This window comes from Pygoscelis adeliae, unplaced genomic scaffold (genome assembly GCF_000699105.1).
Source record: "Pygoscelis adeliae isolate BGI_AS28 unplaced genomic scaffold, ASM69910v1 Scaffold58, whole genome shotgun sequence".
Taxonomy (NCBI): Eukaryota; Metazoa; Chordata; class Aves; order Sphenisciformes; family Spheniscidae; genus Pygoscelis; species Pygoscelis adeliae.
The window spans coordinates 2133272-2149163 of record NW_008825564.1 but is presented as its reverse complement, the minus strand read 5'-3'; the positions used below and the strand labels follow the sequence as shown (position 1 = coordinate 2149163).

Below are 15892 nucleotides of genomic sequence, written 5' to 3'. Positions count from 1 at the left end.
CTTCCCTTCCCCTCCCCCTTACCCTTTCATTTTGCCTCTCCATTAATTTTATTACCAGTGTTTCTCTGCTGTATCTAAATCCGTGTCAAAGCAGGCCCCTGCTCCAGTATGCAGATTTTATGTTTTATTATGTGAGAGAGAAAACACAGTAATAATAAAACAAGAGAAGTGATCTCAGGGAGGTGTTGAGACACAGCTTTATATTGCACTTGCGCTACTCTATCATCGCTCCTGCGTTTGGGTATGGAAATGTAGCACTATCCTCCATGAAAGAGACTGAAGCAGGATGACTCATCCAGAATGCAAAGTCATATTCACATGTTCCTTAAATGGTGGCTGCAGCAACGTAAAACAAAAATTGCAGAGGTGTTTCTTTGATTTGGTACAGCTGTTATCCAGAGATGAGATGGAACAATTAGGTGTAATTTAAAACAAAACATTTAGAAGGAAAAGTAACTCCTCTTGGCAGACTCGTGAACATGATTCTGACACCGTCCTGTTGGGAAAGCCCCGTAAAAATTTGTGGGGGTCAAATATTTATAATATTCCTAATGACTTTCTAAACTTCTGTGGGAAGTCTAGGTGATGTAAAAAAACCAAAACAAAAACCTGGAAAACAAAAGAAAGTGATCATCCACTCTCATACACAGAGGGCAACCATCCTTTTACATCCCTGGGTGGTGAGTCAGGAGCAGAGTGTCAGCTAGAGGCTGCCCTTTGTACAGTGGGACTAAAATAGGTGCTTGGTGAAGAGGCTTTGGCATGCTATGTGAAACACGTAACTTTGCTACTTGCTTTTGGGGTTTTCACTCTTTTCCCACTTTTTCCTTTAACATCTTCACAGAGAAGGCTTCTGCACATACAGGAGCATGAAACAGTCACAACTAAGATCTGAGGAGGGAGGGAAAAGTTTTGCTGGCATCCAGCGTTGCATTGGCCCTCTCCTCCACCACATTGTTTTGAGTGAAGTTCCAGCCTTCGAGCCTTTTGTAAAGCTTTCTTTGCTGCCAAAATTTTCAGACTTAAAACAAACAAACAAACAAACAAACACACACACACCCCCAAACAAACCAAAAACACAACCAAAAAAAAGCCAAACAAAAAACGTGATGAAGATGGGAGCTAAGGAGACAGGAGGAATGCAAAGCAGAGAGCAATGTCTAAACACCTGTTTGTGAAGAAAATTTAGGCAGCCTCTGAGGTTGTCTGGCAAAATCTCTTACCTTTGAAATTCATATTCTTCCTCTGTCCTTCATTCCCAGGCTATGCAGCAGCTGTTTAGGATGTGTTTTGTTTCTTTTTTTAAAGCTAGTGGCAAAGTTTGTTACTCCAAAGACAATTCTTACTGCGAATCTGTTTTGACCGTTTCTTTTTTTTTTCCAGCCCCTATTTTGCTCTCTTTTCAGGCGCACAGCTTCAATTAAATCTATAGTATTTTTATAACCAATTTTTTCATCTACAGTGAAATAATGTATCTGATATGGCAGAGCTTAGTGGGTATAAAAATGTCCAAGGAATTCTTTTCTCCCATTTATTTTGCAGTGTCACTCAACAGAGAATATAAAGGCTCTCCTTGAGTCATTTTTGCAGCATTCATAGGCTTGATGCAAGAGTGATCCCTGAAATATTTTGCATGCAAACGCAAGTTTCTTCCATAATCGAGAAAATGCGCACATTTTCTTCCTGTGTGGACTTCAGTTTGATTTTTGACACTTGGACCTTTTTTGGAGCCTGAATCCAAAATGCAATTTTGGTCCCACTTTTTTTTTTTTATAGTTCCTGCTAGGTGTGTTCATGTCTATAAATCATAATATCTAATTTCCTTTAACTGACAAATTTGAAATGAAACTATTTCTTTCTCTTTGGCTTCTATTGCAGTTTCTCCAAGCCAGGGGTGGTGCAGAACAGCAGCAGTGCATAGGAATGGCAAAGGTTCCGTGTTGGTCACGGAGCAGGACTGCTTCTGTATTGCTGACTGCCTCAGACATAGGTCATTTAGCTTGGGGGAGGGCTAAGGTTTATGAAAACAGAGCCTCCACGCACAGTTTCCTAAATTCAGCCTGGTATATCTTGTAAATGTTGGATGTGGAGGACAGTGCTTCAATTCATGGGTTCTTCAAACTGATTATTTTCCATTTTGATTCCTCCTCCAGATTGTCCTGGAGAACAGCAGTCGAGAAGACAAGCATGAGTGCCCATTTGGCCGAAGTAGCATTGAGCTGACAAAGATGCTGTGCGAAATACTGAAAGTAGGAGAGCTACGTAAGTTGACCTGTTTGTTTGCCCTCTAAGAACCATGGAGTGAGTTCAGTGATACCTAAAGTCTATTTCAATGCAAGAATTTTCTTCCGAGAATCATTTCTCAGTATGGTTACGCTGTGCCAGTGTACCATATGACTATGCCTATTTTTCTGTGTGTCTTACTAATTTGTGGACATACCAGGGATGAGGGTGGAGTAGGGGAAATGGGACCTGGTCTTTGAATCTCTTCTGTATGAAACAGGGCAGTTGCATCATTTCCATAGGGGTCAGTTAATTTCCCATTGGGTGATTTGGTGTAGTAGACTTCATGGTCTTATCATTCCATGGGCTTGTCCATAAGTTGGTTTTATATGAGTATCATAGTGATTCTTTGTGGGATTGCTCATCTAAACTGACACATCCCGTTTTCTCTTAGATATCTAAAGCTCTATCTAAATACCAGATGATATATGTATCATTTACTCTAACAGTGTGATACGAAATACTGTATTTTAATACAGAATAAACAAGCTGTCTTTGGCTCCGATTACAGTCCCTTGACAAATTGTTAGATACTATCAAACAGAAGAGTATGTCTGTATTTTCATTAGTCTAGAGTGTCGGTGTTTAACTGTATCAATATAGATAAACTTCAGTTACCCATCAATAATGTTTTGGATCCAGCTGCAGTCTGTTTTGGCAAGCACTACCACAAGCTTCATTTTCTTGTTGCATAAGCAGGGGGCACAATTGAGATGCTTTGTTTCCTTCAGAGACACTTTCTTCCTTTTAAATTTTTTCCCTAATAAAATTTTTTCTTTTACCTTTACACCCAAGTCCACAAAATGTAATGAGAGAAGAGCAATGCAAAAGGCGGCAAGAAAGCCTATAGGTATCATTAGTTCTTGTTCCTACCAGCTCTGCAACAGACATCAAAAGCACTGTTTTAAAAGTATGATTTGGCTGTTAATACCTCTAAAGCTTTTAAATGCTGTGTCTTGAGAGAATTTATTGACCAAAGGAAAAATCTATCTCTGTGCAATGGGCCAGGATAAAACCTGTGCATTGCTTGCCGCTTCCAAATTGACACTCGGTATTTGACAGACCCGGACAAATGGTATGATGTTTACTTTTGAATACTGTCCTAAGTAAACCAGAGTTATTAAGGAGCACATTCACTATGTCTATAAATAAACAGTTTAGCAACTATTTTAGATGTATGGTAATGTGTTGTGTGAGGTTCAGACTGTAACAGATACGTCTCCCTTAAAATAACGTTACTGCTGCAGTTGAGGTGTCTAATGCCAAATCGTGCATGATAGGTCTGTCTGAATTTTTCTGCTGATAAATGTAGGAGGGACATATCATCTCAACAAAGCTGTAAGACTATTTGAATTAAGTGCTAAAGATCAATTTTATTTTTACAAATGCACAGAAAAATATCTGAAATCCAAAGTACGGCTTTTTACATAGTGGTTTTCTGTATGTCGTATCACTCCATGGGAATTGCACTGCACTTTGCTGCTAAGAAAGATGATTGATCTAGAGGTTAGCCAGGTGCCTCAGACTTTTTCCTTGATGTGTCATAAGAAGTCATTCAATAAATAAACCTCTCTTTTGCCACAGACGTGTTTGTTGTCCACATGCGGGGGGGGCTATTAGTATGTAGACGACTTGCCACATGTGGTACTGTTCGTTCCAATTGCTTCTAACTTCTGCAGATGCAGATAGCTTCTTTCATGTTTTAACCTTTTCATTATCTGGTCTTTTGAAGCGCGGACTGTGAATAAAATAAGAGGATTTGGGGTTGGGGGCTCAGTTACCGTATGAAGAAAATATGAAAGGAAAGCTATTTTTGCTATCTTAGCTTTAGAAAGAAAATGAATTGTCATATTTTTTTGTTTGTTTTTTTGGGTTTTGGCGTTTTTTTGGTTAGAGTAGCTCTATGGTTTGGAAGTGTGGCGTTAGAAAGAAAACTGAAAAATTCCCCAAGCATAGCTCTGGCTAAGGGATGTTAGCTTTTACTGTTCTGAAGCCACTTGCTTTGGTGTTTAAATTAAAGCTGCAAGTCACTGGGATGCTAGATGTGCTAGTTTGCAGCAGGCTCCCGTGGTGTTCTCTCATAGGCGTGTGACGTTGTACAGAGAAGATTTGATGCTGAGGAGAAGTGCACTGGTGCTTCTGTTGATAGAAATCAGATGTAGCACGACTGACTTCTGTAAAGCCATGCTAATCTACACCCACAGAGCATCTGTCTCTGGATGCGGCAATAAGATTGCGTCGTAGCCCTGTATTCACAAGGGACAGAGCTAAGGTTACCTCTAACTCATCTTGACGACTCACCTGTTCATCAGTATGTTTCCTTAATGGTTTTGTTTATGTGGATCTCTTAATTGTAATTTAAAAAGGCTGTAATAAAATACACCTTTAAAATTATGTACAGAAAACAGATTTCTTGAAAATGGCTGTCACAGATGCGCATCTTAAATGACCTCTGATCAGCTGTGTATTTTGTTGAGAAGTGCGAACTAGACCTGACATCTTAGAAAAATGTACATTTAGGTTTATTCTTCACTTGAAAATAAATACCGTATTGCTGAAGAGGACTGGACATCTTAAAAATCAGTAGTTACAGTTTAGGGCAAAGGTGTCCCTGGTAGTTTGTATGTGTTAGGTGTCAAAATATGTATTTAGGCTGCCAGTGTTTCTTTAGAAATTCAAAACTAGTCATTATTGTATTGGAACATAGAACTATTTTTCTAACAGTTTCTGAATTGTATAATTTAAAAGCCACAATAAATTACCTTTTGCTTATGAAATATTCAGCAGTGGAAACTTTCTTAAAGCACAGAGTAGATAAAAGCTGCTAGACTGTCCATTATTTATGAAGAGCACTTTAATGCTGATTATATTCCCCTTGCTCCACTGTATTAAATACCTTCAGGCAACAAGACGACATTTTACCATTTCTTTTTGGTCCTTTCAAGCATGCATTCATCCCAGCAAGGACTCACAAGAAAGTGTTAAAGGCATCCCACCTCTTCTGCTTTTGTATTTCCCCAAATCCAGGTACTCGACTTCTTAATTCTTTGACTTTGGTTCCAAAATGTTCATGACTTGGAAAGTCACCTCTTCTTCAGCAAAGCATTTAAGCGTATGTTTAAATCTTGTGTAAGTAAAGAAAGCTCAAGTGCAAGCTGTGAGTTGAGCATATCGTAACTGCTTTACAGAGGTGGACTTGCAGAGTAGAGGAGCTAAAACTTAAGAGAAAGGTTGGTGGGCAATTAAAAGGTTGGTTTAAGTAACATGGAAGTTAGGACGAAACATGTCCATAAGCCTCTTCATTGAAATCTCTGAATCAGGAGAGAGTGGGATATTTGACTATAAATCTTTTAATCTTGTGCTACTGTTGCTGTTAAAAAGGCATTGAAGAGAATGGCTCTACTGAGTACTTGCCAAGGCACTCATCTTGGCAAACACTGTGGTAATTCTGATTTCTCCAGTAATAGCTTCCTTCGTATATCTTGGCTAACAAGATGATTCGTTTCTCGTCCTCTGTGTCTCGGAGATGACATCAGACAGTAACACTTATCCCAGTGATCAATCCTCCTTCTCCTGTAGGGTGAGGCACTTTGACACTCCGCATCCCTGGTACACTGACAAGTTTACAAAGAGCAGAAAAGATCAGGCCATTTGTATTTCCTCCTTAGCAGCTGTGAAAGCTAAGGTAACCTCCATCTTCCCTCTTCTTCCTTCCAAGTTTCAGTACATGACATACATGCTCAGGGGAGAAGGAATACCCACATAACAGAGTCCTGGCTTTGCTGGGAGGCGGTAACATTGCAGGTAAATATAAAAATTAAAAACAAGATCCTGAAAGACCTTCCAGAACTGGAATTGGTAAATTTAATGGGAAATCTGGAGTTCATTAAAACCTAGTATTCATTAAAACCTAGTATTTGTCATAAGAAAGAATTTGAACTCAACATTTTGCATAAGTAGCCCTAATCCTCTCTGATCTGTGCCTACAATGTACCTGTGCTCAGCATGTGACACTGTTCCTACCTCCAAAACCCCTTCAAACTCTCATTCCTGGTGGGAGGTGGTACTTGACTCTATTACCTGATTTATGCAGAACTGGTACAGCTTCCCAGGCTTGTTGCCTTATTTCCATACAGGTTCAACTGAAGTCGGTTTGTGTTGAAGCTGGTGAGGAGGCTTGTAGCTGATAGATGAACGATAAGTTAGTGCTGAGAAAAGACAGTGCCACCACCGGAGCTTCAGTCTAAAGATGTTCATAAGCCAATATTGTTGCATGCCTGAAGTTATTCTATAGTTAAGGCATGTCAGACTTCGAGTATTTTTCAGTGTATTTTTGAGCAGGGGACAGATGTTGAACTGCCAGTGTTCCCATTTGATTGTTTTGGTGGGTGGTGTTTAGGGGTTTTGCAAAAATCTGCATTCAAGCTTTATGACAGACCACAGGGGTGGTCTGTCAGATATATGTTTGTCCTAAAGCTTCTGTCAGATAAACAACTTCTTCACTGGGTTTTCTTGCTTTTCTATTGTGGGGAATTTAATTGTCATGGTTTTGTTAGATTGGATCGATTTATCGGATTTTTTTTCCTTGAAAGAGAAGATCTAAATGCTAATGTAGTGTAATGCCCTTGATGCTGTTTGTACATGTTCTTGCTATAGATTTCTCATTGCAATTATTGCCCAGGTTGCAGAATTGAAGTGGTCTAGATATTCTTACCTTATTGTCCCTTTATCAAATAGAACGTGCTGGGCATTAAAAGGTATACAGTGATATTCATGGTTGTACCCGCTGAGATGAAGGTAATCAAATCTCATGCTTCAAGGAGTAAGCTGATTGCTGCAAGGGTCAGGAAGCACTTTTATGTATTTGCACAATTTTTTCTCTGCATTGCACAATCCATAGTGTGCGGTGTAGTTTGTTTCTGTTGGTCTTTCCCTGAAAGCATATTGGTCACTGCAGGATCAGCATTCTAGACCTGAGGGCTTGCCTGGTTTCATTTTCCTTTTGCTACAGCAAATCCAATATGTTTATAACAGAATGTCATATTTTAAATTTTTTCCTCTTGCTTGAAAGCTAATTGCCTTTTCATCCTCCTCTTCTTCCTCCTTCTCTTAAATTTAAATAGAATAAAGCCCCAGAAATAGTAAATAAAATTAGATAGGGGAATTTTTAGTGTTCTCATACTTCTTGCAGTTTCATTTTCTGGAGACTGAAGCATTTTATGAGTCAGGAAATGTCTGTTAGGAATTTGAAAAACTTTTCTCGCCAAAAAGGTATTTAGTGAAGGGTAGCAATTTTCTGTTTCATCCTGAACTTTTGTCTTATCTTTAGACTATGATAAAATAATTAAACAGAAATTCTAACTTCCTTTGTCTTAGTTCTTTACTGCATTCATTCTTACGTATCCACCTTTTTATCCTCTTGCCCAGGCCATCATCACATCAGATAACTCCCAGTCACAGCAAAAATTAAGCAGATCTTGAGTGAAGGCTAGAAGATAAACAACGTTTGAAAACGATTTCAGTAGCAGTGAAGGGGGAAAAAAATACCTAAAATAATCCACACTGATCTTGAGTTTTAAGGGTTCCTTTGGAAACGTTACTAGCAAATTAGCCATTCCTGACTATAGAGACATTAAATATGCTTGTCCTTGATGCTAAGCTAAGAACTTGCTGAGTAGTCTGGCTTGTACTTTTCTTTTGTATAATAGCAGAATCTTATTTTGTCACAGTCCTCTATTCCTGTTCGCTGGCACAGTCCCGCAGGAGAGAGAGAATGAAACTTTCTTTTTCTAGGGAGATACTAATTTATTTGCAATTAACATCATCTTGCGCTAAAAAGTCTCAGTCTCTTCATCCTTATGGTAAACTGTGAAGTCTCTACAAAATATCTACTGTAATCTGTGAGAATATGAGCAACGGAGCTGCAGACACCTTTTGAGCAAGGTGTTTCATTTTTACCTCTGAGTGACAGTGAGACAGATTTTGGAATGTTACTTTCTACACATGGTGCTGTTGGCTTCAGAGTCGTTACAGTATTGGCTTCTGGGTCAGTTAGCTAGCCACCCTGGTCTGTCTAGTATCCTCTTGTGTTTTTTTCTGTTGCCTACTTCCATATGTCTGCTCTTTGGAGCAGGGGTCATAACTTGTTTTGTATGTGCGAAGTGCTTAACCTTATTGTGTCCTGGGTGCAGGATTCCTTAGCTCCTTTGAAATTACATTTACTCAATTTTCAATATTACTAATAAGAACAAGCAGCATGGGGGGTGTGGGGGGGAACTCAAAAAACACTTAAGGGCAAGAAAGAGGTGTGGATGTAAGGGATTTTTTTAGAAATTGATTCATGTATCCAAAAGACAACAAAGAGGTAACTTGATTAAGCGTGAAGAGCTCTTTCATCTGGTAATGAAAGGGATGGCAAGAATCAAGACCTGGAAGTTAAAGCCTGATAAATTCAAACTGGGAGTAAGGTATAGGCATTAAATGTGAGGATGCTGAACTAAGGAACTAGCAGAACAGAAAGCTGAAGAATGATGAGAGGAGAAGGAAAAAAAAAAAATCTTGATGTTGATTTCCTGTGATTACTGGAAGCTATGGCTTTGGCAAATTTGATGGCATGGTAGAATAACAGCTATACCTTGTTCTAATGTGGTTACTGGAACCCAATTCTAGGATTTTTTTTTTTTTTTAATAGGCTATAATGGACGGTGTAGTAACTTAAAAGTCTGGGCAGATGTGACAGCAAACAAGAAATATTAAAATATTTTGGATTATTGCCATAGGAAAAAGTATGGCTAAAATAAAATCTTCAAAATATCTCCCATTTTGAAAACTCTGCATCTCTTCTGAGCTTGGAGAACTTTGTTAGCTGTTCATTCTGTGTGTTCCACAGCACTTCTTGGTTTCCCAAGAAGATATAAGTGAACACTCTGAAAAGTACAACAACAAACTTCCCTCTTGTGTTGTCAAACATTGGAACAGGCTGCCCAGGGAAGTGGCTGAGTCACCATCCCTGGAGGTATTTGAAAGATGTGTAGATGTGGTGCTTAGGAGCATGGTTTAGTGGTGGACTTGGTAGTGTTATGTTAACGGTTGGACTTCATGATCTTAAAGGTGTTTTCCAACATAAATGATTCTATGATTCTAAGGGTGTCTGCCTCAAAGAAGGAAACAATAGGCAAAATCTTATAATAAAATTCAGGCTTTTAAAGTTCACTTGCAAACCTGCAGAAAGAAGGAACTTCAGACATCTGGAACAATTTCTGTACATTTTAAGGGCTGGTCATTGTTCAGAGACAGTTTAATGCTGAGCAGGTTGAAATTAAGAGAAAAATAATCTTGGAATCCATTCTGGACCTTCTTATTTCACTTTGTGAAATATTCACTTTGTGTTAATATTTTATAAATATGGATTTATTAAAAGTAGCCAAAGTCTCTTGTATTTTGAAGCAAGCTATGCTTCAAATCTGAAGTAAGCCCTCATGGTTTCACAGCACTGCTGTGCAGCAGACTGGAAATTTTGCAGCTGCTCCTTTTAAAAGAGGCATGTAGTTGCTTAATGAATTGTACACAGAATCGAACGACGTATAAAAGCCCAGCGTTGCTTTAATGGCAACTTCAGTGTATTTTAATGTTGCTTTGTATATTCTAGAAATGTTTGTGCTGGCAAAGCTAAAGGATTTGCAGGGTGGAAGTAAGACATGTTGCAGGTGAAGAGGTTTTTGTATCTGGACAAGGCAGAATGATTTGGGGGTTTGAGGACAATTGCATTAGCAGCATGTCTGCTGACATGAGAACAGTGTTAACTGCTAATTCCTGTAGGTCCCAAGACAAGGCTGTACTTGCAAAGCCTAGAAAATGTGCAGTATTCTGGGAAACACACGAGGCCTTGCAAAGAATACCCCCTTCCTTGAGCAGTTGAATATCCTTGTTAACAAGCCCTTACTGAATTGGCTCTGAGGTAGTGAATGTACCACTAATTGTCCCAGGTTGTCTTTGCCCGTGGAGCTTCATAGATGCTTGCAAAGCACTGGACGCACTTCTGGATTGCTATTGACTGTGTAGTCAGGTCCTCTGTCAGAAAGCTTTCTCTCTTAGACTTCTTAACTTTGTATATTCTAAGTAAAATAGATACCTTTTTAAAATTTGAATCTGTGAGGAGAGCTTCTGAGCTTTAAAAGTATTTAAAATTCAAATTGCCAGGTTTCTGAGAGAGAAGATCAGGCAGAATGCCCCTGATGCAGTACTAACCAGGGGTAAGGCAGGCACTGAGTACACCTTAGTTGCATTTATCTGAAGCTTTTCTCTGGTTAACACATGCTGCTTCTCCAACCATGCACTGTGCATTGTAAACAAGCTGTTTGTGTTTATTCAGGAAGCCACAAGGGTTCCTTCTGTTGCTTGGTGGACCAAACGGACGAATACAGGTGTTCTCGGAATAAACACCAAAGCGGGAAATACTTAACTTTTGTCATGTAATTGTACTTAATTTTGGCACCACGTGATTCTGCGGAAAGCTACTTTAAACTGACTGATCATATACCCACTTGAAACTGGTGGAAGAACTGTTTTCATGGAGGTACACTTACCCATCGGTCATTCCTGATCTATTAAAAAGGGCATGTCTTTGATTTATTTTTTGCAAGAATGTTTTCTCAAACAGTTGATCAAAACAACAATGAAAACAGAGTAATGAGAGCCTGAAATCTTAATATATTTTCTTTAAATTATTTGTCATTCACTAGCAGTATTTAATTGCAAAACAGGATCAAACTGCCCTTAATGTACTTTGTTGTAAATCTTTACCGGTCAAGCTCTGGCTTTGCAAGTAAAAGTAACAGTAGTGGTGAGTAACCTGAAGGATTGGAGCTGTGCTGTGAAGGTGACACAGATTTTTAACATTGGGTTACTGATGTTATGTACATGTTGAAATACCATCTGTCACTTTCATTTCTATTGAAATGCTTGCTAATGAAAAAGCTTAAGAAAATTAGCTTCTAACAATTAAACTTCACTTGCCCTTCTTGAAGAAGTGTAGATTAGCTGGAACTGTGACAGGAGAAAGCTATAGACCCTCAGGCCTTTTACAGACCTTAGAGATGTTCATATTCAGCAAGAGCTTTTAATAGTGCTGCCTAAGTAAAATAAAAACAGGAGTCTGCAGGGTTATATTTTGCTCTGTTCCATGAAGAAGGATTCAAAAAGTGAGTACAGCCACTCTTGAAACTGCCCTTTCAGCTTTACTTCTTTACTCCGCATGTGGCATTCTCTATTCCTGGATTAGCAGAAACGTTGCATAAATGTTTAAATGGCATGAATGCATTTTCATGGTATATTTCTTTATATGTGACAAGGAATTGCATTTCTTGTTTCATAACATTTCTGGTCTCTTTGTGCTGAAGTTTTGCCATGGCTATCTTTTGTGAATTGAAAAATAACTTCAGTGTAATTTTTAAATATAAAGCTTTAATACCTGCAAGTAAGGGAAGAGGGAGGGGGATTCTTAATTTTGGGAGAGGAATTCCAAATAGCCTGGCGAATTGGCTTATGGCATTAAAATGACAGTAAATATGACGTAGTGTTGTGGGGTGGAGCCAGGAGGTGAAATCGTGACCTCCTAGAAAACTTCGCATTAGGATTTCAACATCCCTCTTGTAGGGCATCGGGAACATAAGCATTGGCACGCCTAGGCCGTTTTTTAGCTAACGTAGCTAGACTTTTCATTTTGTTGTTTCATGAGAGTTTTGAAAGAAGACGGCCCTAGTTCTTCTTGGGGGAATACAATTCCTCTCACGTTTCTTTTGCTCAGTGTGTTAGGAGGTCCATATGTGCTCTCAGGACACCTCTCAGAAACAGCAGTCTCCTGTAATTCCTCATCACCAATTTTTAGACAAATTAGAGCTGCACTCTTTGTACACACTAGTTGTGTGCCTATATACACTGAGAAGTCATTAGAGGAATATAATTATGTGCTGCCGACTCCAGGAGCCCATCACAGTAGGCAGTTTATTAATAGGGAGACATGCATGCATGCACCCAAACAGACTCTTGGTCTTTGAAGCCAGGTTGTCATATGAATTTAGGCTCCCATAATTTCTTATTTCGTATATTGGGGATATTGGAACAAAATGGAGCTCTCTATGAAGAGTTACAAGATATGTGCTTTCTGACGGAATAATTGTTAGCTGCCCCTAAGCACCTTTTAATGTACTGTGCCCCTTTGGTGACTCTGTTCTGGATCTTTCCAAGTTGTTTTTGAAGGAAAAATTTATGGCTCAAGTTAGAGGTATTTCTATTTTTTCCCTTCAGTCTTGTTCGTTACTGAAGTTTGTATAGACTTTATTCTTTTCTCGCAGTTTCAACTGCTATGTATTAACAGACCTCTGGCCTCTAGCAGTTCTAGGTTCCCACTCTTTCAGGATCAAGCTATCTGCTTATTTTTCCTGGGCCTTTGTGTTCTATACGTGCACAGGTTGCTAAGTTACTTGCTAATAATCCCCCAATTGGCTGGTGGCTCTATTTTCTTCCCTAATTACCACTACAGAGCATCAGTTTAATTATTCTATTGAACCTCTAAGAAAGGACTTAAAACGTCCATCAGCTCTATCCAGATTTGTTGTCTCTTCACATCAAAGACCCACTTGATGACAGACACTTTTAAAAATAAACATAGCATAATAATGTTAGCTATAGGCATGTATGAAGTGACTGGTGAGGAGCTAAGGAAAGTGTTGGACTCCTTGTTCATCTGAAGTAGGTTATCGAGACGCAAAAAATAATTGGTTGGTTGTGTACCTATGAATGTGAAAGAGCTTGTTGGTGTGACACGGCCTTTCTTAAGCTTTTTGCAATAAGTTTTTTCTTCTGGTGGATAAGTCGTCCTTTGGTCATTTGGTTGCTCTTTGGGTATATTTCATTTTTAAGTTTATAGTCTCTCAGCACAAACTATAGTTGGTATTTGCATAGTAAAATTCTAAGGCAAGATCTCCAATAGTTTGTTCTCTGGGCCTCTCCAAACACTCAATGAGAATTAAGCACCAAACTTACCAAAACAGAAAGCAAATCGCCTTATAACCATACATTTCACTTGTGTTAGTCTTAACATTGAGAACGTATTTTGTCCTTCACGTGTTCAGCTGTCGATAGTTTTTGATGTCTGGTGTAGAATACAATTTATTCATCCTCATCAGTGACAGGACATTGTTTAGCTGAACCAAATCGGACTGAATGCAACAGAATTCACCATAGGTTTATCACAGGGTGGAGCAGAGCTCGCAGGACCAAGTTATAGGCCCTCATTTTCCAAGTTGTAGGCTGCATGGTATCTCAGTGAATAGCTCAGTTGCTATTTATCTGGGGTTTTTAGAGTAGACGGCAAACCTCACCTCGGACGTTTCGGGGTGTATACCTAAGCAGGAAAAGTTACCTTAAGCCTTAAATAGGCAAAAAATGGGCTGAGCCATAACACAGGAGTGTTACTGCTAAATGTGTTTTGCTACAGGCAGAGACTGCTATCAAAATAAATGAAACCATTTTGGAAGAGGGGAAAAAATATCAAAGCCAGTGCCAATGAAAAGAAGCCATGAAGATGTGAATGGTTTTCCACAGAAAAAAGGGTTGAGTGTTTCTGTCTAGGCCCTAAATTTATTATTTAATCAGGCTGCAATTAGTTTTAATTTAGGCTTTTGACTTTTATGCTTTGCAATAGAAAAAATTCTTATGATTCTTGACTTTAAAAAAACAAAAGGAAAAGGGAAGAAAAAAAACCAACAACCCTCCCCCCATTTTTTTTTTTATAAAACATAAAGGCTTGGGATTTCAGAGGTGATACTACTGCAGATATTGAACAAAGACGAGCTTTGTGTGGAGTCATGGTGCAACTTGACCATTACCGTGAAAAATAGTGAATCTTTTATTCAGAAAAGACTTAAAACTTTAAGGACAGTGTAGCTCTCAGCTTTTTAGTTTTGTTGCCTGGTTTTCCTGTATCACTATTTTTCAGATATGTTTTGCGAGGGGCTTGTGATCAGATTGGAGCGATTCCTGCAGTGAACAGCTGCAGGTGCTGTTAGAACTCGTGGCCCTGGTACCAGCTAAGGGCTTAGATGGTGGTAGTCTTTGCCTAAATTAACATCCTAGAGTCCAATGTACTTCCAGTCTGGAAAGTTCACTGCCTTTTCATACAGTAGTCCTCTGGAAGGACTGGAGGATCACTGATCTACAATGCTATTTTGTTGATGTGCTATATTTAAAGGCATTAAAAGTCTTGAGGATTATTTGTGAGGTATTCTTGAGCTTTACAAGGCAGATGTTTGGAAGCGTATCCTGGAATTCTTCTCGTCCTTCAGCTTTCAGCGGTGGAGCCATCAGTCACCCCTTCTGTTTCCTTCCCCTTCTGTATAGTGAAGGGTAGTTCTAATAATTATTTCCTTGTGTTTGAAAATTATACATTTTGGGGTTTGTGAACACCTAGCACATCTACAGGATTTGCAGTGCAGCTGATCTAGAACTCAACCTGTTGTATCTCTGGCTGTGCTTTATTTGTGCGATGATGAGGTTCCATTTGACCCCCCCTCCCCCGCCCATTTTTAAATAGCACGTTCTCATGTTTTAGGAACGTTTGAGTTGCGTTTTCAGTCTTTTTCCTAATATTTGCATATTAATAAGTCATTGAAAAACATTATGTAAATTTTATATCTTGGTGAATATATTATCAAATCAAATGGCCTTTAAGGGTAATTGTAGAAAGCTACTATCAGCTAGGGAGATGAAATTTGCCTGTATTTAACTTCTCTCTTTTCCCATTCAGTTAATTACCAAAGACTTGGAATTGATACAGGCATTTCAGAAATACCACTAAAATGTTGGAGAGGAGGCATGCCTTGTTGGGATTTGGGGGTTTGGTTTGGTTATCAGTTTTGGGGTTTTTTTGGTTTGGCTCCCCCCTCACCTTGCCCAGGAAATTATTTATTTTCTGTGAAGTCACAGTTGGATTTCTTAGAAATATTTTGCCTTAAAGGTCTGTTTTGTTTGCTCAAGTTCAGGACATAAAGCTGTTGCAATCTCTGCATCTGCAAATTCAAACAAATTCTTGTATGTAAAAAGTGTTCTCTTTACCAGGCAATTGAGAGTAAGGGAAGAGGTAGCCTCCATTTTTAAATTAGGAACAGACATCCCAAGACTGACTTAAAAATCACAAGATTATATTGGAAAATCACAATTATTTGACCCTTTTTGCCATCTGTTTTTTGCGATGGCTTTCTCTGCATCTATCAGAGTGAGCTTAGAAATAAACAGTAAAAGTATGATTCTTTTGATCTTAGTAGGTGGAGTTTCAAGATGACACCAAATCTGGTGTGTGTCCTGGTTTCGGCAGGGATAGAGTTAATTTCCTTCCTATAGCTGGTACAGTGCTGTGTTTTGGATTTAGGATGAGAACAAAGTTGATAACGCACCGATGTTTTAGTTGTTGCCAGCTAATGCTTACACTAGCCAAGGACTTCTTAGTTTTCCATGCTCTACCGACTGAGAAGGCTGGAGGTGCACAAGAAGCTGGGAGGGGGCACAGCCAAACTGGCCAAAGAAACATTCCATACCGTGTGACGTCATGCTC

The 15892-nt window shown here is 39.0% G+C and overlaps 1 protein-coding gene across 1 annotated transcript in view; it reads left to right on the top strand.

Annotated features, from left to right (window-relative positions):
- LOC103923990 (engulfment and cell motility protein 1) overlaps window positions 1-15892 on the top strand; it is a 160088-nt gene that overhangs the window by 110461 nt on the left and 33735 nt on the right. The window contains exon 14 of the mRNA XM_009332425.1: window positions 2154-2262. Coding sequence (XP_009330700.1) covers window positions 2154-2262 — 109 coding nt within the window. The remainder of the gene's footprint in view (window positions 1-2153; window positions 2263-15892) is intronic.